Genomic DNA, 25,861 nt, shown 5'->3' on the forward strand with positions numbered 1-25,861 from the left:
ACAAGTTTACACTCCTGTTGTGGCATTTAAGTGGTGAGAGGGGTAAGAAATCCAGCCCCATTTCTGCACACTCTCAAACTATGCAGAGCCAAGGAAGAGACAGCTCTTGTCTTTGCTTGGTCAACTGCAGGTGCACAACTGAGGTTATGGCCATTGTTTTTCACAACAGTAGTCAAAGTCTGTCTGAGACAATACTCTATGTAGCCTGAATGCAATCTCAATGCAATAGGGACAGTTTAAAATGACCACAGAATTGTGGGGGGGTTTAACGTTTTATAAGGAAGGATAGAGAACCTGATTTATTTTTTGCATAGGATAAAGTTCACTATGGGATTCAGCGTGCAGCGTGATGTAGTCTCAAGTGAGCCAAAAGGTGTTAACACTGTATGCCCTTTAAATGATGCACTTAGTCAGTAGAACAAGGTGTGCTTAGGCTGGAACTATGTACATACACTGATTTTATTAATATAAGGAAAAAAAACTAAAAAAAAGAGATATTGCTGGGTAATTAAGTCAACAAGTATTGGTTCTATTTAAAATTTGAGAGAAGGGCTATTAAATATACTCAAATTTTAATGAAAACATTTGCAGCAATTTTAGTAATGCAGCATGAGATGTTATTTAAACATTTCTCTCTGGTTTTTGAAAAGGCAAACACAGGGCCATTGTACTGTGGTCTGGAAATGAGAAATCAGAACTGCTCATGTGCAGTGGATTGCTTTACCTGTTTTAAGAAACACAGTGGCAAACAAACCAAGCCTGGAAATCAAAGCTATGCTAAAATCCCAGCAGTGGGGTTTTCCATGTAGTAGCAGCTTTAGAAAGTCCCATCTGTCATCTTTTTGCATCATCAGGTAGGTATTTTTGCAGCCCAAGTTGATTTCAGTGGGGTATAAGCTCCCATGTACGGTCATTGTAGGAGTAGGGTGCTGATGGGATATTGGTATCAAATACTTCTGTCTCAGAGTTTACTTTAAAAATAGGACTTAACGTCCTGCACTTTGCATATTGTGGGGTTTCGTTTATTTAGTTGTATCTGCTGCCTGATTTGTTAATATAAGCAAAGGATGTAACAGGTGAAAATAATGTGAATTTTTAAAATATTTAATGGTTTAAATAATCTGCAGTGTTTTTAGCAACTAAGGAAATTCGCTATTCAGATCTGAACTGCTAATATTCACAATTCCCTTTGTGCACATCACATTACAGTACAAGCTTTAAAGCTGTTCATAATCTAATAGGAAAATAATTTCTTTTACCCAGCATGCAGTACACACTTGGTACTCATGAAAGCTGTAAGGATTAATCAACCATTCATGCTTGCTATAAAACAGCTTCTAGCCAATAAAAAAAAGGTACAAGAATGTACAGGCTATTTTCTAAGGTCAGTCATAGAGTATCTGAGGGACAGAGTAAGTGCGAGAAGAGTTATGAGGACCTACTGGTAGGAGATAAACTTTTAATTACAAGTCCCACTTGAAAGCTCTCATTCTGCTGTTCAAGAAAGCAGTAGAAAAGTTTGACAAGCCAAAAATCAAGTAGAAATGCAGCCCATGCTATTGTACTCATGGATTTTTGCTGGCATATTTGTCAATTTCATGTGACACTTCCATAGATGCCAGATTCTCTGGCTACACCACCTCCATCTTCTACATTCAGCCTTCACAAACAGCTTCTAAAAATCTACAGTTTCATTTTAATCAAAGATTTGCTCCTGGATGCCAATAACTCTTTCAATTGAAACTCAAAATTCAATCAGGGGGGTGCAGACCATTATGCACTGTAGGCAAAGAGATGAACTTTCAGCCTAGCTTTCACCCAGTGTGGATGATAACAGGAGGAGGAGATTAGATTGAGACCTTGCACTGGTAAATAAAGGCTACACACACTCAATACATGTACACATAAATTCCTATTGCACCGGAATTTCACCGAATGCAGCAATTTTACTGGGGAACATGTGAACCACAAAATTTACCTACCTGGGAGAAAAGCCATCGATGAACACTGAGCTAGAACGGTTAAGGCTGGGTTTATAAAACACAAAGTAATGAAATCAATCACAGCAACCAGACTCTGGAAAAAGGTCAGTTTGGCAACATAGTCAAAAAACAAATGAAGGGATAGGAAGGCACTGCATCTAGTGACAGATTTTGGCAGGAAGCACAATCTACTTTTCAGTGCAAGGCATCTCAAGGAATTTTCTATCCCTCAGATTGTGCCATTTACTCAGAGTCACCGTGAGAAAGGTCACTCACCCAATATGCTACACCAGTGACATACCTGAAGCCATGTGATATCTGCACAGAAATCACACCCAAGCCTCTGCTCACCATCCATCCTCATCAGAAACCATCACACAATTCACCAGAAATGCAAACCATGCCCTGCAGAGATCAAGAGAGGAGAAACCAGGATGATATGATCCTGAGGTCCACCAGTGCATCAGGACTTGAAGGGAAAAAAGTTACAGCTTACAGAGCTCCTACCTTCTTCACATTTGGCAGAAGCCAGCTCTTAAAAAAACAAACAAACAACTCTTTGAAGAGTTTCTTATTCTTGTGGTAACACTCGTCTGGGCAGTGACAGGATTCAAACCAGACGCGGTCGAGGAAAGTCTGGAGTCATACCAGGTTTAGATCTTACATGCCAAGAGAGGTCAAGACCTAGCCAAGCCTTGAATTGATGACTTGCAAAGAAAATCCCAGGACACAGAGGAAGTGGTGTTGGTGGGAGAGTGCCTTTCCCTCTGACTCATTAGGCAACACCATGTGATGATGCTCTGGTGAGGAATATAAAGTGGTTGTCATTCCTATCCACTAAAGCCCAGCAGTCCAGTGTATTTGTCCTCTGTAAAGGTCCTGTGGAACTCTTAGAAGACATGGCTTATAAAACATCTAACTGGCTCAATTCCATTTTAGTCTCTCATATTCTGGCCATTTCATCCCCTGAAGGTGGGTTTGAATTTCTCTGACTTAACCTAAAAAATTATTTGGTTATGTGTGCATGTACCATTTCTTTTCCAAAGACAGACAGAAATCTATTTAGACTTTGGAACGTCACTATTTTTTCAAGTGAATAAAGTGGTTTGGGGCCTGCTGACACTGATTTCCTTATGACTATTTCTCTGTTTAGAGATTTCTACTAGAAATAATACACAAACAGGTAATAACCAAGCATTAAAATGTACAGGATAAAACTCTGCAGATATCCTACTGTTCATCAGTTCCTAACAATACTTCTTACAGAGATATCAGTTGGGCTGGAGGACTACGAAAAAAAGGGGAAAAGCTAGAAATAACTTCTATATAATTTCTCCCCTTGGAACCAACTGCAAAATCCTTCCCACTGGTCTAGAGATTATAGAATTATTCACCTTGACCTGGACGCTACAATACACTAACTTCCCAAGAGATGTCATCACGAAATGAGTGCCTTATGATCAGGGTAACACGGCAGCAAAGATCTCCCAAAGAACTGAAAATATCATTTGCTCCTTGAGCATCTTTCCAAACAAGCATGACCAACACTGTCTGACTCGAGTCATGATCAGTTACTCAAAGCAGCACCTCAAATACTGCTAATTCCTTGAAAATTTGCTCTTCATAGAAAGCAAACATCAAGACATTTTGTCCACATGGTAACTCGGTGGCTAGGCTCCTCCAAATTGGCTTGTGTGACAACAGTGTTGGAATCTCTGTGATGAGGCTGGACTCACAGCAACATTAAGTGGAAGTAACCACCACAGCTCTAGAGTCCTTCTTCACTAGACCTTGACTTCTACTTCTAAAGAAACATAACCAAAGTGAAGCCTTTCACCAGAATAACAGCAAATAATCCATTCCCATAACAGGTCTGAAGTCAATAGCCAAGTCTATATCAGCACAAGAAAAATCACTAATATGAACTATTTTTACAACAGAAATACACAAGCACCATTTAGTAAACATTTCTATTCTATGGTATCTTCAGGAGAACACCTCTCTTCAGGACAGTATGTGAACATGCATTTAAGTTTTTCTGAAGTCAACAAACCTAAACAGGCATAAACTTACAATTAAGCATATACTTACATGTTTTCTGGAAGAGAAAGAGGCTTTACAACAGCTCTGTGGCCTGGATCACTCTCTGCATCATCAGCTCATCATTTCTTTTCAAATATCTTCTACAAATCTTCTTCTTCTTGCTAATCCTCATTAGACTGATCTTCCTTTAATTTACTGATTTGATGACTGAATGCGTTAATTCCTTCACCCTCCTATCATTCTACAGTTTAATTTCTCTCATCTACAACACAGTTTTCTCTTGTAAAATATCACACTGCACTTGAGTAATGATGAAAGCATATGAAATTAAGTGTTTTATCTCACAGTGAAGTCTCAAATAAGAATGTGTATGTAAGAAAACATAATCCAGCTGATGTCCCAAGTTAATGCAGTTGTAAGCTTGAAACCTTCCTATTTTTATTTTATTAACCACAGTCTGGTAGACTTTCCTTTACCAGTGGCAATTTGGGATGTGTGGTTACTCTGAGGGATCTTAGGAAGCCTTCAGATGGAGCATTTAATCAGCAGGTACCATGTGTGGCAACTGGTTTGCAAATCAAAAGCCGTTTAAGTAGCTCCATAACCAAGCTAGGAAAGCATCTTGTGAAGAGTCAAAAGGAGGAATAAGACAAATTCTTCTCCAGAATACTTTCACAGGACGAAAAGGGAAATATTTCAAAGGTCCTTACAGGTTTTAAGAATGCATTTATTTCTCTGAGAGACTTAAACTCAAAAAGCTGAACATGACTTCATTTCATACTTCCCTAAAAATTTTTTTCAGTCATCTCTGACTGTACCCAGGTGCTGTTATAAGTGACTTGGGTTTGCCTGTGCAGGGCAGGGAGAGGTGTAAGAGAGAGATAAAATGAGCTGTGGCAGGAAGAAATACCTCTGCTGTGAGGAGGCTCCACCTCTACAAAAGAAACACTGTCACACCACTGCGTTCACAGAAAGGGTAGCAGATGGTGGTGGAGCCTACCTCTAACATTCAATCCAACAGCATGTGCTCAGCAGTGGGGAGACCATGGTGCAGGTCCTTCTGCTGCCCAGGGATTATGAAAGGATAGCTCCTACCATGCTCTAAATTGTTCCCCCGCAATATCAGCTTAAAAAAATCATCAAAAGGCTCACATTCTCCTGCTTAACTATCAGCTACCACGATCAATTCTATCAAAAACCAATCCCACACATGCCAATAAAGCGAGTGCAGGGAATGCAGTAAACTTGCTCTTGAAGTGGAGCCTGGCCAACTGATATCATCTAAACCTTGAGTATGTTTTTTTCCATAGCACATCCTCCCACAAGATTTGCTATGTGCATGCTCCAACAACAGAGAGGAGTAGAAAACATCCTATCAGTCCTGCAGGAGCTGCATGACCTGGCCTTGCATGCTGGACTCCAAGCATGCACAAGCCATCTCATTAACATGTTTGTGTTTCTTAACTCCATCCATTCTTCTAATTTTTAGGTACTTAACTCCTTTACTAGAGTAGGCTTTAGTGTCCTGAGTTTCAGTGGAGGTTAGAGGAGTTTGACATGAACTGTGATCCAGCATGTTTGAAAAGCCCACTGAACCTTTACATTACCAGTATTCAACAAGCCAGTCCTAAGAGTCAACACTATTTGGAAACCCACAACGCCCACTTTCAGACATTGTTATGCAGACTCAATACAGTGAGATTTATGATTTGAAATAATACAAACACTTTAAAAAATTTATCCCTTGAGAAATGCTATTTTAACTCTTAATTGTATTTTTAGTATCAATGGTGAAACATAAAATAGCAGGAAAGAAAAGCCTTCAAGGCAGAAAATAGTGTAAAATCACAAATTCTCAAAATGGTCTGGCACACAGAAATAAAACATACATATGTGGCTTAGTATCAAAGCCAGGAATCTAGAATGCCCACTTAAATGCATGTGCTCCCGCAGGAGTGCTGTGCAGATCTGAGATTTGCCAGAGTAACAGCACCCAGATCTGCCCCTTGGTTTGTGCAGATGTCTGCACGGTGTCAGCTGCATGCAGGGTATCCAGATCCACAGTTCTGCCAAACAGGGTGCTTTTTTTTATTAGTATTACTTTTTTTTTAACTTTCCTCCAGTCATCTGGGTGGTCTGAGAATCAGACCCAAAATACCTAGGCTCCCTCGAACCACATGTTGTAATCCCAGCAGAGTTGACTCAGTCCTTCATCCATCCAGGGTAAATTGACTTCTCTGCTCTTTGCTGCGTGGGGGGAACTTTTGGATGAGATTTGAAAATTTTCACTCTGTATGGACATTAAAAATCCTACATTTTTCTGCCAGTATCACAAGACCGCATTCCTGCCATTAGTTTTTATCTCTCAGCACCTTGTGCGATTTGCTCCCCATGGCCACTGGTAGCTGGGAATCCAGATTAACCAGCACCTGAAAAGTGAGGTGCCACAGGCTTCATTCGACAAGCCAGTGGGATGGATGGAGTTTGTTCATTGATTTTCACACACACTGAAAGGATTTCAGAGAAACACAGTGAAAATGAGGAGGCTGAGCAGACTGATACTTGATTATATGCTGCAGGCTGCAGTCTGGCCAGAGAAGGGAGGAAGGATATGACAACATGGAGCAAACATCTGAAGGGATGTATTACACAAGGAGGTGTGCTCAAAGCAGGAGCGTGAAATTAAGGAAGAGAGAAAAAGGATAGTGGACCAGGACAGTGAACTCTATGTAGAGCTCTACATACTGAGAAAGGATTTGCTACAGGATAGAGTAAAAGTTCAACCAAGAGATAAGACTAGAAAGGGGGAAGATACACACCCCTGTGCTGTACAAGAAAAAATGTTACAGAGAAGCAAAAAACCACAACAAGTCTGATCATCTCATGTCTTCACGACCATAAGAAGCTGGAGAGGTGAAACACCATCTAGAGAGTGGATGTATTCAGGATTAAGAAAAAGAAAAGGCCAGGATGGGCAGTGCTCGTCATTTAGCTGAGAGAAAACTTGAGAAACAAATTCAGAACACTGGAGTTTAAAAGGGCAGGAAGTTGGCACTGAACATTTATCTATTCTCACAGATGCTGAAAGCAACAGAGAATGGGCAATCCTATTGAGATAGCTTCTGAAAGACATGCACTCTCTGTTTAGAAACTCTTTAGAAAGCAGCAGGAGAGGTGAGTTCAAATAATTTTTTTTCTAAAGCACAAGCTTAACAGCGGATAAGGTGGAAGCATGAAGTCACTTTTAATCTACTATAAAGTGAGGTAAGCAAAGGGATTATCACTTAAGACTCGCTGACATGAAGCTCTGAGAATGACATTTAAAAGCAATGGTGGATTACAGAGTGACATCATATTAAACGAACACATGCCAGAGGTTTACATAAAAGACCGCAAAGATCACGCTTTTGTTCTCAATACTAAAACCTCTTAGCCATTTTTACACTTCTGGTGGTGATTAGGCTAAATTAGAGCTGCAGTTTTTCACAGCAGCAGCAACTTGGTGGCCCAGATCTTCACTAAGTACTAATGGGCACGACTCCATCTGAGCTCACTGAGACCCCTCACTCCAGAACAATGTCACCAGCATTCAGCAACTGAAGATCCAGCCCAAATGTTTCTAAATCTGATCTGCATTTCATCTCACAATTTAGTGACTCTAAACCATGCCCCTCCAGGTCCCTCTGGACTTCAGGTTTGAGTTATTCAAAGTATTCTGAAGGCTATTTAACTAAACACACATGATGAAAATATCCTGAAATTAAGGAATGGCATAGATATGCAAATCTCTCCCATAAGGGAATATGCTTAAAAACTATTTCTCTTTCAAAAGAGAAAGCTGTCAGGTTTTGTGTTTGGTTGGTTTGTTTTTAGTTTCTGGGGCCTTTTTTTTTGTAGAATAGTTTATCAGATTGGAAAAGCCTACAGAAACATTCTAGTCCTGATGAGTATTTTGGATTATGTCTGCCCCATTTTCAAAAGACCTGATCAGCCTGTCCTCCCAGTGAGGCCAGAAGAGGCTAAGTGTGTACCTTCTCAGTTTCTGCACAGGTAGGCAGCGCTGTGTACTTCTTTCCTGATGACTGAAAACATGCTAGAAGCCCAATCTGGGAAGTCAGAGGAGTCACAGACCACCTGGCTATTTTTAGCCCTCAAGACATCAGAAGGGCAAGCATTACTGTGATGGCATTTTAGAGATAAGAAAAATAAAGCACAGATGGAATTAAAGTAATTTTCCAGCTCCCAAAACATGACAGCAGCAGCCCAGTATTTAGTCTGTGGTCTCCTGGAGTTGGATCAAGTGACCATCAAGTATTAATCTTGGTATTGACAGTCCCCAAATCACCTCCTGTATGTTACCAAAGAGCCACCTAAAAGCAACATATTCCTGCTAATTACAGACCAGAGAGAGGTTTGCACCAGCCTTCTGGAAGGGACTAGCCTCTGCAAACCATTGAAAATTCACACATTATTTTCTTAAATAAATAAAAGAAGCATGTGGGAAAGAAGGGGACAGAATAAATTGGATGTGGGAGCCCCCAAACCTGTTTCCCAAATGAGCAATGTATCTATTCCGTGAAACTCGTAAAACTTTGCAAAACACATAAGAAGGCCTCTCTGAGCAGCTGTTTGCTTTGACTCCGGAGGGAGCTCGCTCTGTCTCCTAAGCAGCACAGTACCATCAATCACGGCCTGCCAAAGATTTTCTACTCCAGTAGCAAAGTAAATATGAAAACACACAGGTTTTATTGGTGTGTACGTTCTGTGGCTCAGCAGAGCAGCATCCTTGCTGCAGGAACAACCACTACCAGGGGTCCCATCCTAAACCTCCTGAGGGGACCCCAGCTCCTGCCTCGTGGGAGCTGTGTCCCATGGAGGTTAACTGGAGGCACTTCACGCACATCCAGTCATGCACAAAAACAGCTCCGAGAGCACATGATGCAAACAGCTTCTCTCCGCCGTGGAGCCATGGATCCCCTGTGTGGAAGGGATGATGAAGAAGGGCAGCAGAAAATGGGGAGCACCATTAGGTAAGCCCTGGCCAGGCTCATCTGAAGCACGGTCAGGGCCACAGGGCACTTGGAAAACTTCACTGCAAAACTCCAATACCCCTTCACTGCGTGTATTGGAAGTGAGACTTTTCAAAGGACTTCTATCCGGCAAAATTGATGGGGGTTTGTGCGTGCTTTTTGTAGAATGGGAACAGCAAAAAGCACATCTGTGACAGTAACAAATTCCAACTCCAAAGCAAGAGACACTGCTGTTTCTAAAACCAGTTATAAGATGATGATGATTATTTTTTGTATGGCTAAACAACATATTTTCCCTTAACCCCACTTGGCCTCCCTTGGCTGAATCTCACAAACATCAACAAAGGAAAGAGCAAATCACCCTGAAACAGAAATTCAACTCGGAAAAACTTGGGTTTGACATTAAATTTGGCAAATTTTTAAATTTGAGACATAGCCTTGTTATGATGAAAAGTTCAACAGTCAGCTTGCCTACCGGTGAATTATTCTGCCTAAACAGCTGAGGAACATTGGAACTGGTCCTGAAAAGGTGTTCTGTAATTTTTAATGTAGCAAAAACAAAAAACTAAACTTCAACAAGGAGGGGGAATAGGATCAGATAAAGAAAAAAGTGTAGGCTGGGTATCAGGGAAAATCTGTAATATATTAAGATCTCAGGGAAATGCAGGAAGATCCCTGATTAAATGAGATAAAATCCCTACCAGAGGGAAATTAAGGGCAACTTCACATTATCATAGAGATGGAGTCTTTTCTATATTTAGGTCTTTGGGACAATTTAGTCCTCATGAAAGCCATGGAATTTGTGATTACCAGCTTGTTGTTTTTGTTTGGGTGTGTTGTTTGGTTTTTTTTCACTATTTTTATTTGTGGACAGAAGAGCAGCAACAATATTTTGTTAATAAATAATGTCAGAACTGCATCCTAAAACACCACCAGGATGTTAGCAGAAAAACAAGGCTGCTTTTGTTTGTTACACTGTGTAATGCCTGATGGGTTTTAACCACAGTTTAGGAGCTACTGTTAAAAAGCTTCTTGCTGAGTCAAGCCTAGACATGCTGTTTACAAGGGTTAGCCCCGAAGGCTCTTGCACTGGCAAGGACTTTTAAGCTGAGCTAAGGAGTTTTTAGCTATTTTTGTTATGCTTTAAAAAATAGTTGAGTGTAGCTAAGCACACCAAATAGTGGGGAGTGGAAGGAAGGGAGCTATCAGTAATCACCTCCCATATCTACTAGCAGCTTTTCTCTGGAGTCAAGGGCTTGGTATTGCAAAGCTGACCCTGAGTCCCCTTAGTTTAAGGTAGATTGGAATTATTGCAGAGACCAGGCCACAATGGAACTTCTGAAGAAGTTTGCTAAAATAAAATACGCCTTTTACTAGAAATGGACCTGTTCAGTCTTATGAATTGAATTTCTCTAGTTCAGCTTTGAACCTGCAGACACACTCTGGCTGATGACTTTCGTTCCAATAGCTCTGACCTGTGTTCTGCCTACAACCAATGGTAAAGAGGGAAATTCTGACAAATCAATAAAAGCTGCACACAAAAAATGCATGCAACACCCACCATTGCTCTTCCACAGCATCTGGGCCATTCTCTGCTGCAGAAGAGAGGATGTCACGGAAAAACAGTACATAGCTCTGTAATTTGATGCAATGTCTCCAGAATAATGCAGAATCTCCAAATTTATTTTTCTGTCTTTTTTTTATCTTTTGAGTACTGTAGCATTACTTAACTATTAAATGGATGCTACTTTGTGTTGCATCATACAATTGATATGTACTAATACAACTTAATTTATTAATTCTGCTCTAATTCTACACTTCTGGGATAGATTTCATCCCATATTCAATTTAACTCCATTCTTCTGCATTACACCCTTTAAAGTGTCCACTGGGCTCCAATCCTGCTTCTCCCTCTATCCTCCATATTACCACAAGCTCACAAGCAATAGAATCCAGGACAATGCCTTGAATTCACAATATTCCTGTTGGTTTGCACTGCAGAGAGCTCAAGGATCATTTGAATGAGATACTTTATTTTTCTAGACAAGCCAAGCAAGCACCATGATTCTGTCAAACTGTTCTTAATGCAAAAAGGAAAAATAAAAATCCCAAAATCAAAGATGTTCAAAAAATGTATCATGAAGTAAGTAAAAACAACAGAGTTTGTACAGAAAAGCGGGTTGTCCTAATGGCTGGAGAAACACTGGAACGCCCTGAAAAAATCTCAAGAAGGATTCTTCAAGGAAACACCAACGTAATCTGGTTTTGGACATACATAATAAATCCTCAGTGAGTTGGAAGAAGCCTCAAGTCCTGAAAATAATTTGTCATGCTACTTAACAAGGAAATCACTGAGACAGAAGGAATGACCACACTGAAGAGAAACGCAGCAAGTGTTTCAGGCCCATCTTGGTGTGGGGATCTTTTATTACTTGCACTTTCCACATTCCTATCTACGTTCTCAAGAAAAGGGTCCCACGGGTGGTCCTGCTCAAGAGAGCCTTGTAACTGGAGTTCCCCCCAGTTAAGATAAAATAACGTATGTTCTTATTAGGCCAAATGCAAACAGTGATGAAGGGGAATGCACTGCCATGTCACACTGAGCAATCAGGAAGCAAACCTTTGACACAATGCAGCAGGCAGATAATAAGACCCTATAGTTAGCAACAAATGAGACTGCACTTAATTTGCTGTGCAATGTTCACATAATTAGATAAATTTGGTACCGTCAAGACAGCAGACGGCTAGAATATGGACTTGATGAATTGGGGGCTCTCTGTCAGGCACTGATCACATTAATCAGGAAGCCAAAATGCAGTGACATAATTTTTCTTCCAAACATTTGCCATGATTTCTAGAGTGAAAATATGCATGTTGTTCTTTATTTTTTATGCACTGTTTACTTTAAAACAAAGAGGATTGATTTCGGCACCATTAGTTGGAATACAAATTTCTAGAGGCTCAATTGTACCCACAGTCCACCCAGTGTACTGAGCAAGAGCCAGGCAACCACTAAGTCTGTTCTAGCCTAGGTCTACCACCATGTTCTGGATGATTTCACACTGGACATCCTCCAGCGAGGAGGGGGAGTGCTATGTTATGACCTCCAGAGCAGAGACTGGAGGAGAGATAAGAAAGACAAAAGAAACATAGAATGAAAACTAGAGGAGTAAAGGGCAGGACATAAGGTTACAATGTTTGCAGATAAAATTTAAAGAGGAAAAGTTATTGAGAGACTAATTCTACAGCTGCTGAGAATATTCCCAATGTGGTTGTGCCATAGTGCAGGGCACTCGGAAAACAGCCAAAACAGAAGTGTCGTTCTCTTGACCCAAAAAATTTGCCACAGCCAAGAAGCACTTGGCTGCTCAGTCTTGGTGCTTCACCATCCACAAAGGCACCGTTCACTGCAGTGCCCAGGTAGTTGCAAAGAAGACTGTGTTTCCTCTTCTAAGACTTGCAACCAAGTTTTCTCTTCAGTACCACGCAAGTTAGTTTTGTGAGCAAAGCTGCTGGGAAGGTGCGGAATCCCAAAGAAGAAAGGCAATAGTTATTTGCAAATTGTTATTTGCCAAAAACTGTACCCAAACAGTCAGCAGGACACTCTTTGTCCACTGACAGACAAATGTGATCACTGCCAAAACAGCAGATTATTAATACTGGTCCAGATGAACTGAAACCTGATCTGCCAGCACTATACACTTGGCCAGAGTTGATCAGCTGAACTCCAAAAAGATAAAATACTGGCTTCCATTACTGGCAATATGATTCACAGGTACAGAGCATCAGCTGGTGTGCACTTGGTTGTGTTTTGGAGAAGATCTTTCTTCATGACCCCACCAGAAACTGCTGTGGAGCCCCAGGGTAGATGCAGTGCACCAGTTCTCCTCATGAGGAGTGAAGGGGAGCACCAAGTGAGGCACACAAATAACACGTGACAAACATCAGAACATCTGTCATCCTCTCTTCTAACCACTATTTTGAATATTACCCTTTTCAAAAGTCAGGATGTGCTTTATTTGCCAGAGCTCTGGCTTACTATCTCCCAGTATGTTGTTTTAATAGTCTATCTTTTTCTACAATTTTTACATGTACTTGCATGAAAGATCAGAACTATTTCATTTAGTCCCCTTATCCCCTCCAGTTCCCATGTTAGCAACCTGCTTTGTCATTTCCCTTTTGCACACAGCACATAAGAAGCTGCTCTGTCCCTTTAAACATGCAGTAAAACTGACTGCCAGCCAAAAAGACAATGACTTGTCTTCTGGTAGGATCCAGGGGAATGCCCTATCATTTATTTCCCACAGTATTTTGGAAGCAGAATAAAGCCCTGATAGCTGTGGGATTCCACAGATCTCCTGGCTGCTGCTTTCTGCATTACCTGCCTCCCAGGGACTGTTCTCCTACTCACACCTATCCAGAAAAAGCACAGCTCCACAAGTAGCCCCTGCAAAGCGGGGTGAGCACTGACCCTGGCCAGACAGCAAGGCTACAACAGGACTCCAAGGGATCAAAGGAGTGTTTTAAGTGATGAGCCCTAGTTGTTCTTCCCTTGCTCTATTTACAAAAGGTTTCCATCCCATACCGGTTCCCTTCTACCATGTGCTCTGGGACCTGTCCCTAGCTGATGTCTGAACCCTGTGTTACAGCTGCAGGTTGAAGGATTTTGGGATGGCTGTGGGACCATCAACTCCATCACACCGCTCCTCACCTCCCATGGGGACGGTGCATTTCAGAGACAAGAAGAAATGTTTCCAGCCACATGATCATTACAACCTCTGTTCACATCCCTGCTGGCTCCATTTTCCTTGCCCCGATCAAAGCTTACAGGAGGTGAACCCAGATCTCTCTATAAGCATCTCCTGCAACATGTCAGGACTATTGAGCTGCCATGTCCATGGATGAGAAGATTAACCATGAACCGTCCCCCAGGGTATAGCACCCGACCAACACCCGTGCTTGCTGCCTATCAGCTGCCTCAGGGAGGTGAGGCTTTCATGAGTAGGTCACCGCTGAAACCCAGAGTCCTGCCCCTCCAGAGTGGACACAGACACCACATGAGGACGTGACTTCTTATATTTTAGAAAATGTTGCCCAGCCCACTTGGGCTGTTGTCCAGTGAAATCAAACTGAATTATGGCATTCCTGGCAGCCTTTTGCCCACACCTGGCAGGCAAGGAGGAATGGTACTCAAGGTCCCCAAAGGGAGGAGGCAGTGCTGGGTCTTTGCCAAGATGGTGACAGAAATGACCCAGGCAAGGCATGATGTGAGAAACACAGCGGGTGCAAAAACACAAGTCAAGCCTGTTCCTAGGACCTGAGCTGGATAATGACAAAGAAGCCCTGTATTCCCATACTGCTGCTCTAGGGGACTTCTGTAGACTTAACAGAGCTGTAAAGCGTTCTTTCCAGGCAGGTTGGTATTGTCACTGGATGGGGACAATGAGGTGGAGGGTGGCCATAGGGACAGCTTGCCCAAATGGCAGTAAGTCCCTGGGACTTCAGCGGTGGGATTCAGCATACTGCAGGTGGCTGATATTTTAGCAAGGCACGGGAGTGGAGGTGCAAGACTTACCCATGGATAGCGTGGATAGAGTGAGGTTCATAATGGTATCGTCCTTCCTGGTGGCGCATGTCAATTGGCAAAGGAGCGTGGAAGGCCGGAAAAATGTGCTGCGGCACTGTTATTGGGAATAGAAGAAAAAAAAAGGGACTTCAAAAACTTTTCCTTCCCTTTTAAAACAATTTCAAAGGCACTAAATCTCCATGAATTTCAGAGCAAGAGCAGTGCAAGACAAGAGGTCTTCATGATATCCGCGCTATCATACACCAGAGAAGTGGAATGAATAAATAATCAAAGTCATGCGGAGAAATCCTACATCTTCGACATAAAAGATCTCCAACAGGGTTTTTGACAAAGACAAGCAGCTAAGCGCTCTTTGAACTTGAGGAGATTATAGCAAGCACCAAGGAAAACTAGACTTGCAACGCAAATCAGACTCAATAGAGCCTGGTGGGATCCAGACCTGCATCATCCCTCAAGCCTGGAGTGGCAGCAAACACTGTTCCTGAAGGTCTGTACACACAAGTCGGAAATATTTACCTAAAAATATAAAAGCAAGAGCAGCGCTAATGCAGAACATCTAGGCAGTCAGAAGAGGCTCAAAAGTGCCTACTGCCAGGTTCTGAGAGAGGAACCCAAATTGCTCTCACTTGTAATCACTTGAGGCCCTATTTTTTATTCATTTGAGAAGCTTGTTTCATCTTTGATGGAAAGATAAAGTGGTCTCAAAAGGCACTGAACACCTACATTGACTTATTAAATCTACAGGTTTTAATATTTATTATTGACCCCAAAAGTTAACAGCGAGAATATTTGAGTGAGTTGAGCTGATGGAAAATTCATCAGGTTTTTTCTCCTCACCACCCTCAGCAACGCTGCCTGGCTGCCTGGGCCTTTCCTGCTAAAATTACAGAAGCTAAAGAAATACAATTAGCAGAGGCTCGATAGCAATACCATACGATCACGATAGCGATGCCATACAGTCACCCTCTGACAGGGCTTAGCGCATCAGTAAAGATGCCTCTTTCTAGATTTGTGGCAGCAATTGGCTTAGAGATAAAATGCTGATCTTGCTCTGCCTTTACAAACAGAATTTATTCATTAAACACTACTTAGTATTGTTGCAGGTTTTCCCGTTCCTTCTCTGGCTTCTTGGCCTTTCTGTCTAACTGGCAAATAAAAGCAAAACAAAATCAACCTCCTAAAAGAGCATTTCAAAACCCAGTCTGAGCTCCATATTTCACTGTGACTTGCCTCTGCGACAGGTACCATCTCTCTGTAGAATGGGGAAGCACCATCCAAAACCAAAGTGTCAAGGCTTGTGTCAAGTCGCTCGCTGACGCTCAGCAAACTCCAGTAAACGCCAAACTTTTTCTATGAAAACTTAAAATTCAGCCTTTTGCATCTGTGACTCCAGCTGCAACAGAGCTACGCTGATTCTGTCCGGTGGGGATGTGCTTCTCTCGGGTCCGTCGCGCAAAACCTGCGTGTAATCCTCATATACGTCTTTCCCACCATATCAGCAAGAGGATCTGAGGCTCCTACTCCCATTGCAATGTACAATCCCTGAGCACAGTGCAGCACAGGCGCCGTCAGTCAGGCTGCCGGGAGAGGTGAGAGACTACACAAAAACAACCCTCCTGCCAACTCTGCTGAAAGGCGTTAAGCTAAGGTAGTCGGGGTGGAAAGTATTTAGGGCTCCACAGCAGACTTGCTCTCCATGCTCCAGCAAAGGTCTGGCACCTCACACTACCTGATACACTGGGAGCATTTTTGCAGCTCGCCTAATGTCAGGACACAGTAGACTAACTGTTAGCTGCCTCCCCCACTTCTGCTCCCTTCCCCTCCTCTTCCAAAAGCAGCTCATAGAGAGAATGAACTTGCATCCTTTATGATTTGCTTTGGCAAGAGGAAGAATCACCCTTTAGCTGTATTGAGTAGGGATGATCTCTCACATAACGATACTTGTAAGGATTCTCCATTTTAAGAGGTAACCAGTGTTTTTCCAGGTCAAAAATGCATCAGAGTTTAGCTGTCACACCTCATCCCCTGCTTTCACAGCTCAGTAAAGCCTCTGGTCTCCCCAAATCATGCTCAGCTCAAACAGCTGCCCAGGCAGGCAGACACCTAAAGCTACTGTCCTCCCTGGGGACATTGTTGTCCCCAGGAGTTTTTACATTACCACATACAAAGCACGGTCACAAAATCAACTGGCCCTGCGCAGACATCCAATGGCAGACAACACAAACATCTCTTCCAGCCTCAGCCCCTAGGCTGGGCTTCCTGCAGTACTCGCCCCATGTTTATGCTGTACAAATAAACCCAAAGGAGCAGGAATAATTCTGTGGTCCTGGGATCAACACATAACCCTGCTGGTGAAATTTAGGATCCTCCCAAAGCAGGGTGGCCACTCTGGCAGTAATGGACAGGTCCATGGCTGAGTTAACCCCCAAAGTGCAGGAAAGTGCGAGCTGACATGGGCTGAAATTGTATTTGCCATTATGGTCAAGTTTTAATGATACTGCAAGTCATATCCTAATCCTTTGGCCCATTCCCTAAAGCATTTTAATTTATTAATAATGATAAAACTACTAAAACCAGGTCAAATTAATATCTTAAAAGGCAGGCCAGTTATGTTTTATTTTGTAAGTGTGCATTTCTACATGATTGATTGCTGAGGTAACACTGGAAATTTTTGTGCTAAAAGAGTCTTTCCCTGTCATGCAGGAGAGCTGGGAAATAAAAAGCACAGGTTGTTTATTACCTGGCCTCCTTTTCTAGCTATTGCTATTGGCATAAAAATGACATCTGAGGAGAATTTCTCCCTTCTCACACCTCTGATTATTAATGGGAGAAAAATTTCCATGAAATTCCTCACTCCCATTGGCACTGTGGGTTTGCTTGTAGCATTTCAACTTATTTGGTCCATGGGAGGGTCAGTAATGCCTCTGCCTTGGGCATCTGTTTCACACTCCCATTTCCAACCCCATCGTGTGTTCTGTGCTTGGCTGCCACTAATGGTGAGGGGAAGGGTTGTTTTTTGTGACATCCCTTTGCAATGTTCCTGTTCATGACTTCCCTTCTGCTTCCCTGACTGGGAGCACCAGCCAAGGCTACAGGATCCAGTGGCTGGTGCTGTTCTTTTTTATTCTCTTCCAGGTGCTTGGTCAGAAATAATGAATGGTTTTATAGGCAATCAACTACCAATTCATAAACATCAGCCTGACTCTGCCTCTTGTTCCCACCCCTCCAGAAGAGTACTGTAAGCTGGCAGCAGGACAGCAACACTGTCCATTAACAAAGATGGATGTTTTACACATATGAGTTAAAAAGACAATTAAATTCAATTACGTCAAATAAGTTATGGTGATGTATTCCTGAATAGCCACGGGAAGGGCAATATGATGATTAGGGCAATGAATTTGCCAACTTTAATCTAATCAACACAATCTTTTGTTTAGCATTATCTGCTTTGCAGTGGCAGAGGATTTACCAAACCCAAGCAATCTTTGCAGATTTAACCCCAAAGCTGCCCAATTAGCACTAATGATGATTGTTTTACATAAGAGGGAGGAAGGTTTTAGGAGGCCTGGGGAAAGCTTTTTCCCAGGAAAAAGTCGGGCCACACTAAATCATGCAGTACAATACACTGGGGTGCAAAGGCACACCATGGCACCCTCAAAAGTCCCCCAAACACTGGAACCACAGATAAACATTTTTTCTGCTTCCTGTTGAAGGAAGAGAAACTGAAGAACACATCAAAACCAACACCCAAGGGGCAGGGACAATGAAAGAACAGGGTGTTTTGTATAGAAGTAATACAGTTCTATGTCGAGTGATAGGCACGCAGCTCCCAGGTGAACCATGGTGGCAGAGCAGCAAGGCGCAGTCAGGAGGCCCCACCTTCCACTCCGCCGCAGCTCCTCCAGGAATGTGTCTGCTCCACTGTGCCATTTGATAAGCGGAAAGACGCTGCTACCTGTCCCCACTTGTCGGATCTGATTTTCTGGCCAAGGTTTATGAGCAAGACACAGACCTCCCACTGCTGTATTCTCATCCTTGTCTATTCAAAGGCCAGCCAACCCTCTGGCTTCAAAGAGAAAAGATATGAGGCAGAAGCACAGGTTTAAAGGGGATGTCCCTTTACCGAAAATGCCAGGAATCAGGGTGGGAGGCATCAGAAACAGGCATTTTTTTGAGGATGATGCAGGCTTTTGATTATCTCCACAGATAAACCTGTACCTCAAGAGAAACACAGACTGCACATATGGGTTTGTACGTCAGGCAAAGGAGCTGTTTAGACATCACTCACAGCAGCACCTCTTTTTGAGCCCCTAAAAGAGAATTAGGAAGGGTCAAGTAAGCTTTTCCTATTCCAAATACTTCAGCTTTCACACAATTGCTAAAAATCCCATAAAATGACAGAAGAAGAAATCAGACCCCACAGTGCTAAACTGGGTTTCATTTGCAGTTCGCTTTAACAAAAATGATTCAAAAAGCCCTTGAGAAAGGAATTACAGAACATCCTCTCTTCCCACTTGCAATTGGGGGTGCTGCAGGGAGGCTGGGAAGAGACCCTTGCTACCACTAAATATGTACTAGGCTTCCCCTGCTTTATCTGATGCACATGCAAGTTGCACAGACCACCACGTGGGCTAAATAAAATATGGTTTTCCTTATCAATGTCCAGCAGTTTTCTGTGGCAACAAGCAGTCCAGCCTGTAAGTGGGTTTCTGGCCATCAGAAACCAATCAACAAGAAAATTCATTTGATGAGGAAAAAACCCAAAAGATCCCAGTCCGGATAATTCAGTACCTTTAGTGTTTTTATCAACAAATTTGCAAAAACACCTCTAAAAAACTAACATCTTATAAAAGAGGAAACATGAATACTGACTTCTTGAGATGCCTTTTGGCTTCATTTTCTAAGGGATTAGTGATGCATGTGACACACCTTTCTTAAAGGGATCACAGGCTACCTTGCAAAGACTAGCAGAGGTTCACTTCTCCTTAGGAAGGGAGACAAACACATTTGAAACACAGCCGTGTTTTTTAACTTGAGAGGGGCTGAAACAGGGTAACGTAGAGTAACTTGAGCAAGTCCACACAGTCAAACAAGAGCAGGTTACCCAGTGAACCTCAATCACAGCAGGCAGAAACAGCAACTTTATCTCTAAAACGCTTCAGAGCCCCAGGGTACTGGCTTGATTTGTGTTAGTGGGAGAAAAACTTTTCCACACAACAGTCCACACACTCCTGTCACTGGGTTGTCATTAGCAACTGTGCAGAAGCAGCTGACACAGAAAAAAAAATAGGAAAGGGATGTCCCAAAAGATGCTGGTGAGAGTCCACCAGCAGTTCCACAGCAGCAGCTTTTACTGGAGAAGGTGGGATGCTGCTTGGTGAGACACAGCAGCTTACAATAACTTTTGCTTCTTTTTTTCCCCCTTCTGGGTCCACCTTCTTTGAAAAGGATAATAGGAGAATAATTGCTGTCTACACTAGACACTACAGGGAAACCTCTAACACGAGGAGACTTTTCCTAGTTTTCCCCATCTCCTCAATGTCCAAATCTCACTCTCTTCTCAAACAAAAGGTTAAGGTACAACAAATGTGAAGTGTTCTTCACTCAGTCATCCCCCAGAGAACCCCAAAGCATCAGGTGAGAACAAAATTTTAAGTAGCATTTGTTTTTCTTACTACACTTTTAAATGTCTCAATTTTACTCATCCACATTCATTCAAAGGGATGTGTTTTGGCATCCAACTAGTGTAGTGGCTGTGAAACAGCGAAGGCAGGCCCATGCTTTGCTCCCCAGCCTTCCTGTGGTAATTCTCCTCACATCAGAGCTATCCTGGGATTGTTGAGTTCTGAGCATCCTTGGACAGCCTCAGCATGCAAGCAGCGGGGCCAAACCCAGCCTCGAGTGACTGAGTGTGTGTGTGGCTACTTGACTCCCTTTGATAGCCCATCCTGGGTGTTTCAGTGTTGAATTTGGATGGTGGCCCCTCTGGCAAAGTGCTGCAGGACTGTAGGTGTCTGCAAGGGAGATGTTTTTGTGTTTGTGTGATGTCCCCAGAATAATGATCTAGCTGTTTAAGTGAGCTGAGCGAATGAATGAGCACAAGAAAAACATCTTCACTGAAAGCACAGCCAAAGTTAATGCACCATTAATAATGGTCTGGGTGAATTACTGGAAAGGATAATAGGCCTGGGGTCAGGGAAGGTCTGAGACAAAGAACAGGGAAAATTGGGTCACAGAAACATGACAGAGCAGATCACACTGATGCGTCTGTGGGATTCTCCTTGAATGAAGTCATATACCACTACACAGAATATTAAGGGCTTTGCAAGGACAGCCATTCCCAGAACCACCACTCGGATCGATATGGGGAGGAGGGGGAGCAGCAGACACAGAAGGCTACAGAGGCTACTTCTTAGTCCCCCACGAGTTCCCCTTTAAGACAGTCATTTTAATGTTGTTTAGGTACTTTGCAATATACACCAATTCCCCGCCTCCCTCAAAAAGGAGTACTTATGTGGTTGCCAATTACACCAATCTGAGAATTTTCTAAGCAGAGAGACATGCCTGGGGAGTATCTGCCATTCCCTGAATGGCAGCACCGTGCCTTTCACAAAAGCCAACTGAGGTGCTTCAGCAGCTCTGCTTTTCTCTCTACAAAATTGCAGCAGACCGGCCAAGGAGCTGCAAACTCTTCTCCTGCCCTGTCAGCTGCCTGTCTTCACGACACTAAAATACCAACTAATCTCACTTTGTCAGAATTTCCCCTTCTTTAAAATGGAGATAATAATACCTCCCTACCTCAGAGGTTTGGTTCATGTTTATACAGCACTTTAAAAATGATGTGGTAATTAAGTACTCAGTATTATTATATCAACGTGTATAATGATTCCAGCAGACAGTACTATAAACAGGGCTGCACCATGCCTGCTTTCCTTTTGTTTGGCTTGTTAGCATTTGCTTTTGTTTTGATACAGCATACTTGAATAATTATTGGTTAATTGTCCTGTTGTTTTATTACCTGCTCAGTGGCTTTGACAAAAACAAAAGAGGAACTACACAGGTAGGATAATAGGAAATAATAATGTTGGCCCACTGTGAACATTATGACAAGCTAAAAAGGAGGCAGGCTCTCACCAGCTCACCTGTGGGATACCTCTCTCCTGCCTCAGGCACTACAGATCATTCTGAAATAAGCTGTTTCCATCCAGAGGGATGCAGAACCAGATTTCTGTTGTAACAAAACTAATGCAAAAAGATGCTGATCCTGATTACAAAACTATTTTTTCCAGACAATGTGTATCAGGATGGAGAATGTAACATGCTTAGTTTAACTGTGGGTTGGGTACAGCAAAACCAAGTTTGCCATCCAGGATAAGAAATAAAGATCACACAAGTAACTTCTGTTGGGCAAACAGCTCAAGTAATGATGAATACCTTGTAGGAGAGTTGGAAGAAGCCTTGCTGGAATGCAGATATGTGAAAAGTAAACAAGAAACAATAAAATACATTGCCCTTCAGCTGTAAAATCACCAAAAAATAGAAGCCTTGAAAAGGCATTATTGTACTGACATCTCAGAACACCTGCAGGTCAAAGCCAGTGTGACTTCACACTCAGAGAAATTTAGGTGTGGTGTGGAGCAAAGGACAACACTAAGAAGCCTTCCCTCTCCACTCCAGTACTGCTGGAGTCTCCCTCATGCATCTCGCTGCCACACAATGACCCAGGAGCAGCTGGTTTCCCTGTTCAAGTCCCTGAGGGAATAGAGACTTTGGATGGCCGTGTGGATGCAGTAGTTATTTTACACAGAAAAATGCCCATTCCTGGGGTTACCTGTATAAAGAAACGCCATTTTAAAATCCACGTGACACAGGAAACATCTTGATCAGACACTGCAAATAGAAGTCTGCCAGAGGCAGCAACTTTGGATGAGATCACAACCACCATACATGCACTTGAGGATGGCCCAGAGTTGTTTATCCTCTTACAAAGTTTATTCTACTGCTTCCTCTCAGGTGGAAGAACAAAACCAAGTCTTCTGAAGATGCTGAGGGCTGCCCTTACACAGCCCCTGCCTAGGACACAGGCACTGCTGGCATGCTGTGGGCAGAAACGTGGTCCTGGGGGCCGTGCAGCCACGGAACACATTCCAGCCTGGCCACTGCTTTTGCATTTGGGCAGCACTGCTGAGCCGCAGGCTGTGTTCAAAAGCAGGGCAGGCAGGCAGGCAGGCACCTGCGAAGCGAGCTGAATCTTGCAGCTGGGATAGGGCGAGATTACATCAGTGAGCACCCCTCACAGCCCCGTGGCCAACTCGAGGCAACACTGAAGGAATTTGCCCGTAAATTTCCTCTCCAGCCCTAGAGTGAGGCAGCGCACTTAAATGAACTCAGGCCCTAATGGAAGTAGGATATTCTTGTTCGTCTCAATGTCTAACCCATCCCGAAGCTCCTGGCAGCTCTGCTCAGCTCTCTTACGTGCAATGCCTAACCTTCAGTAAGGGCATTAAACCTGTCAGTCTTTTCCCGGGCAAAAGAGATGGAACAATTACAGTGAGGCTAAAAATGGCCTTTCCCTATACATGGAAAATTTAGATTAAAAATTCAAGAGTTCATTGACATTGTCTATAAGAACATAGAATTTTTGTTAGGAAATCAAATCCTGAAATTCCTCAGTTGCTATCTACCATCTCTGAAATGCAGGATGAGGGGTTTTGTGCCTCATCCACTGAAGGGGCAGGGACAGCTGCTGCTGGCAGACACAAGGACACCAGGAACCCTTCAATGTGCTCCCATGCAGCAGCTGGCTTTACAGCACCCTTCACGTGTGACAGAAAATAGGGCACTTCACTTCTTGGTGAGAACACTGAAATTTTCTGAAGCCTGCTGACAACTCACATGGAAAGTTCTGGCTTTGCTCTTGTAAAACAAGTTGTACCAAAAACTTTGAAAAACTTTAAAATTGTGTGTGTGCCATGAATGTATTCAGGTCTATAGAAGTATTTTCAAACATGTAGATGGGCATCTGTGAATGAATACATTCTCTATTGCTGTACAAGAATTCCTAGGGTTACTGATATGCAGCAGCCTTAGGGGACAAACCATTATTTCTTTGTACCTCTGGGAAGGGTAAATAACATGAAAGCAGAGCTCTCCTGCAGCCGGGGGAACCACACAAGCATGAGGAAATCTCACAGTGGGGTGCCCAAACAGCGAAGCTCTGATGGCTTTTCGAAGAGCAGTAATTAGAAAAGTCTCTTGATCAGCCTTGCTGCCACCAGCCATCTTCTTCGATCCCAAATAGTTGGGGGAAGGTTTAAAGCAGAACAATCTTCCTTCAGCAAACATTTTCCAGGTACCAGCAGTGCTGTCAGAAGCAGCACAGAAGAGATTAAGATGGTTTAAGTTCTACTGCGGACTAGAAGAAGAACATAGAAGTGATGAACTTGAAATGCCTTGATTTAATTGCAACAATATCTGCCAACATGGGAAGTTTCTGAAAGAGATTGCTGAGAGGTTTTGCTTCCTGGGAAATTAGAAACAAAATAAAATTGCCATTTCCTGCTAAATAAATGTTGAATTCTTCTTTGGGCCATAATGAAATCTGAAACATCAGCAGTGCAATGGCACATGGAAACCTGCTCCACTCACATGTTGCTGCTGGAGAAGTTGCAGGATGCCAATCCCACCTGGGGCATACCAGTCTACCCCACCATACCTGATCAGGAGTTTCCATCTCCATGCTGAGCATTTTCAGACCCAGGCTTTCCCACCAGTGCTAGCTTTTTATTAGTTGGATGAAGAGATATGACCAGCAAATGGCAGAAGAGAAACCCAAAAGGCCTAATGCAGCTTATTTTTTCTGCAGGTGAGCTATAAATATTGAGAGTCTTGAAAATCACTTAATTGCCAGGCTGTCAGGCCAAGATGTGTTTTGAGGATGCTGCCAATCTGACAGTTATTAACAAACAAAGAGGCCACAAGCCCTGACTGCACAGAAATCCTTGTTATTTCTACTCATGTGCCACCTCCCAACAGGAAGTACTTAATAAGAATAATAATATCCCAAAAGGCCAACCTACGGCAGTGCAATTAAAAAGCTTTTCTGTCTCACTTTGAGGGGAGGAAAAAAAATGAGGGGGAAATTAAAATCAGACAGGAAATTCCACTAGAACAAACTAGCTTATGTCCTAATAACATGGGATTGTGCCAACTCCTCCAGAAACTCAATAAGAGAAAGAAAAAAAAAGGAGGGGAAAAAATGAAGGAAAATAAAAGAAAAAGAGAAAAGCAGCCCTCTAGACTGACTCAGATCTGAGGTTACATTGTGGTTTGGTTGTGGCTGCAATTCTAAAGGGAGAAAGGCAGCACAAGCAAATAAAAGGCGGCTTGCTTTTCAAGCAAGTTGCTGCTATATGATGTAACTCCTGTATGAAGGCGCAGCCACTGCCCTTTGTTGAGAAAAGATACAGCCCAATAAGCTCAGAGTACCAGATGGATCTTGGGGCTTGTTCTCCCAACAGCTGCTGACAGAAAATGGAAAGAAAAATAAAAAAAAAAATCCCAACCATCGAGAAAGAAATCTCGGCACATGAAGGGCAGGCAGAGAGGTAGGGCAGACCAGATGGTGGTTCAGCTTGTGCCTGCCTGGACAGGCAGTAGGAGAAAAATTAGTTTGTCAAAAACTTCTACGAAAACTTACAGATCTCTCAAGAAAGACACGTTCACAGAAAAAGAAAGGAGAGAAGTTTAAGGACAGAAGTTTTCTACAAGGCATTATCATCCTCCTTCCTGAGAAGCCAGTAGCATACTGGATTCAGCAATTGCTTGTAACTCCAGCTGATCCAGCAATTTCCAAAAAAAAAAAAAGGGCCAAGAGGATTTGCTCCTGACTGCTCTGGGAGCAGGCCAATGAATGGCAAACCCTGCCTATTTCACAGTAAAGCTCCTTTCACAGTGGAAGCCACACGACTTTAAAACAGCTGGTGAAACAAGATTGTATGAACCTCATTTGATTGCTGAGTGCCCAGAGTATTCCCTAATATTTCCTGCCTTTGTCCCTCAGTCCCCAACACCTGAGATGCCTCAACTCTTCAATTTGCTTCTTTTTCTGGGTACCCAAAGAAAAAAGAAATGCATTTGATGCACATGCAGACGTGGTCCTGACAGCAGTCTCACCTCCTGCGGTAGAGATTGTCAGAAGTAGAGAACCAGAGCATGAA

At 42.8% G+C, this 25,861-nt stretch overlaps 1 protein-coding gene across 4 annotated transcripts in view; it reads right to left on the minus strand.

The window, feature by feature from the left end:
• The window catches only part of GLI2 (GLI family zinc finger 2), a 192,405-nt gene that overhangs the window by 53,312 nt on the left and 113,232 nt on the right, over positions 1-25,861 (minus strand). For all 4 annotated transcript variants that reach the window (XM_071562407.1, XM_071562408.1, XM_071562406.1 and 1 more), the window contains one exon: positions 14,631-14,736. In XM_071562407.1, coding sequence (XP_071418508.1) covers positions 14,631-14,736 — 106 coding nt within the window. The remainder of the gene's footprint in view (positions 1-14,630; positions 14,737-25,861) is intronic.

Source organism: Pithys albifrons, chromosome 8, assembly GCF_047495875.1.
Source record: "Pithys albifrons albifrons isolate INPA30051 chromosome 8, PitAlb_v1, whole genome shotgun sequence".
NCBI classification, from domain to species: Eukaryota; Metazoa; Chordata; class Aves; order Passeriformes; family Thamnophilidae; genus Pithys; species Pithys albifrons.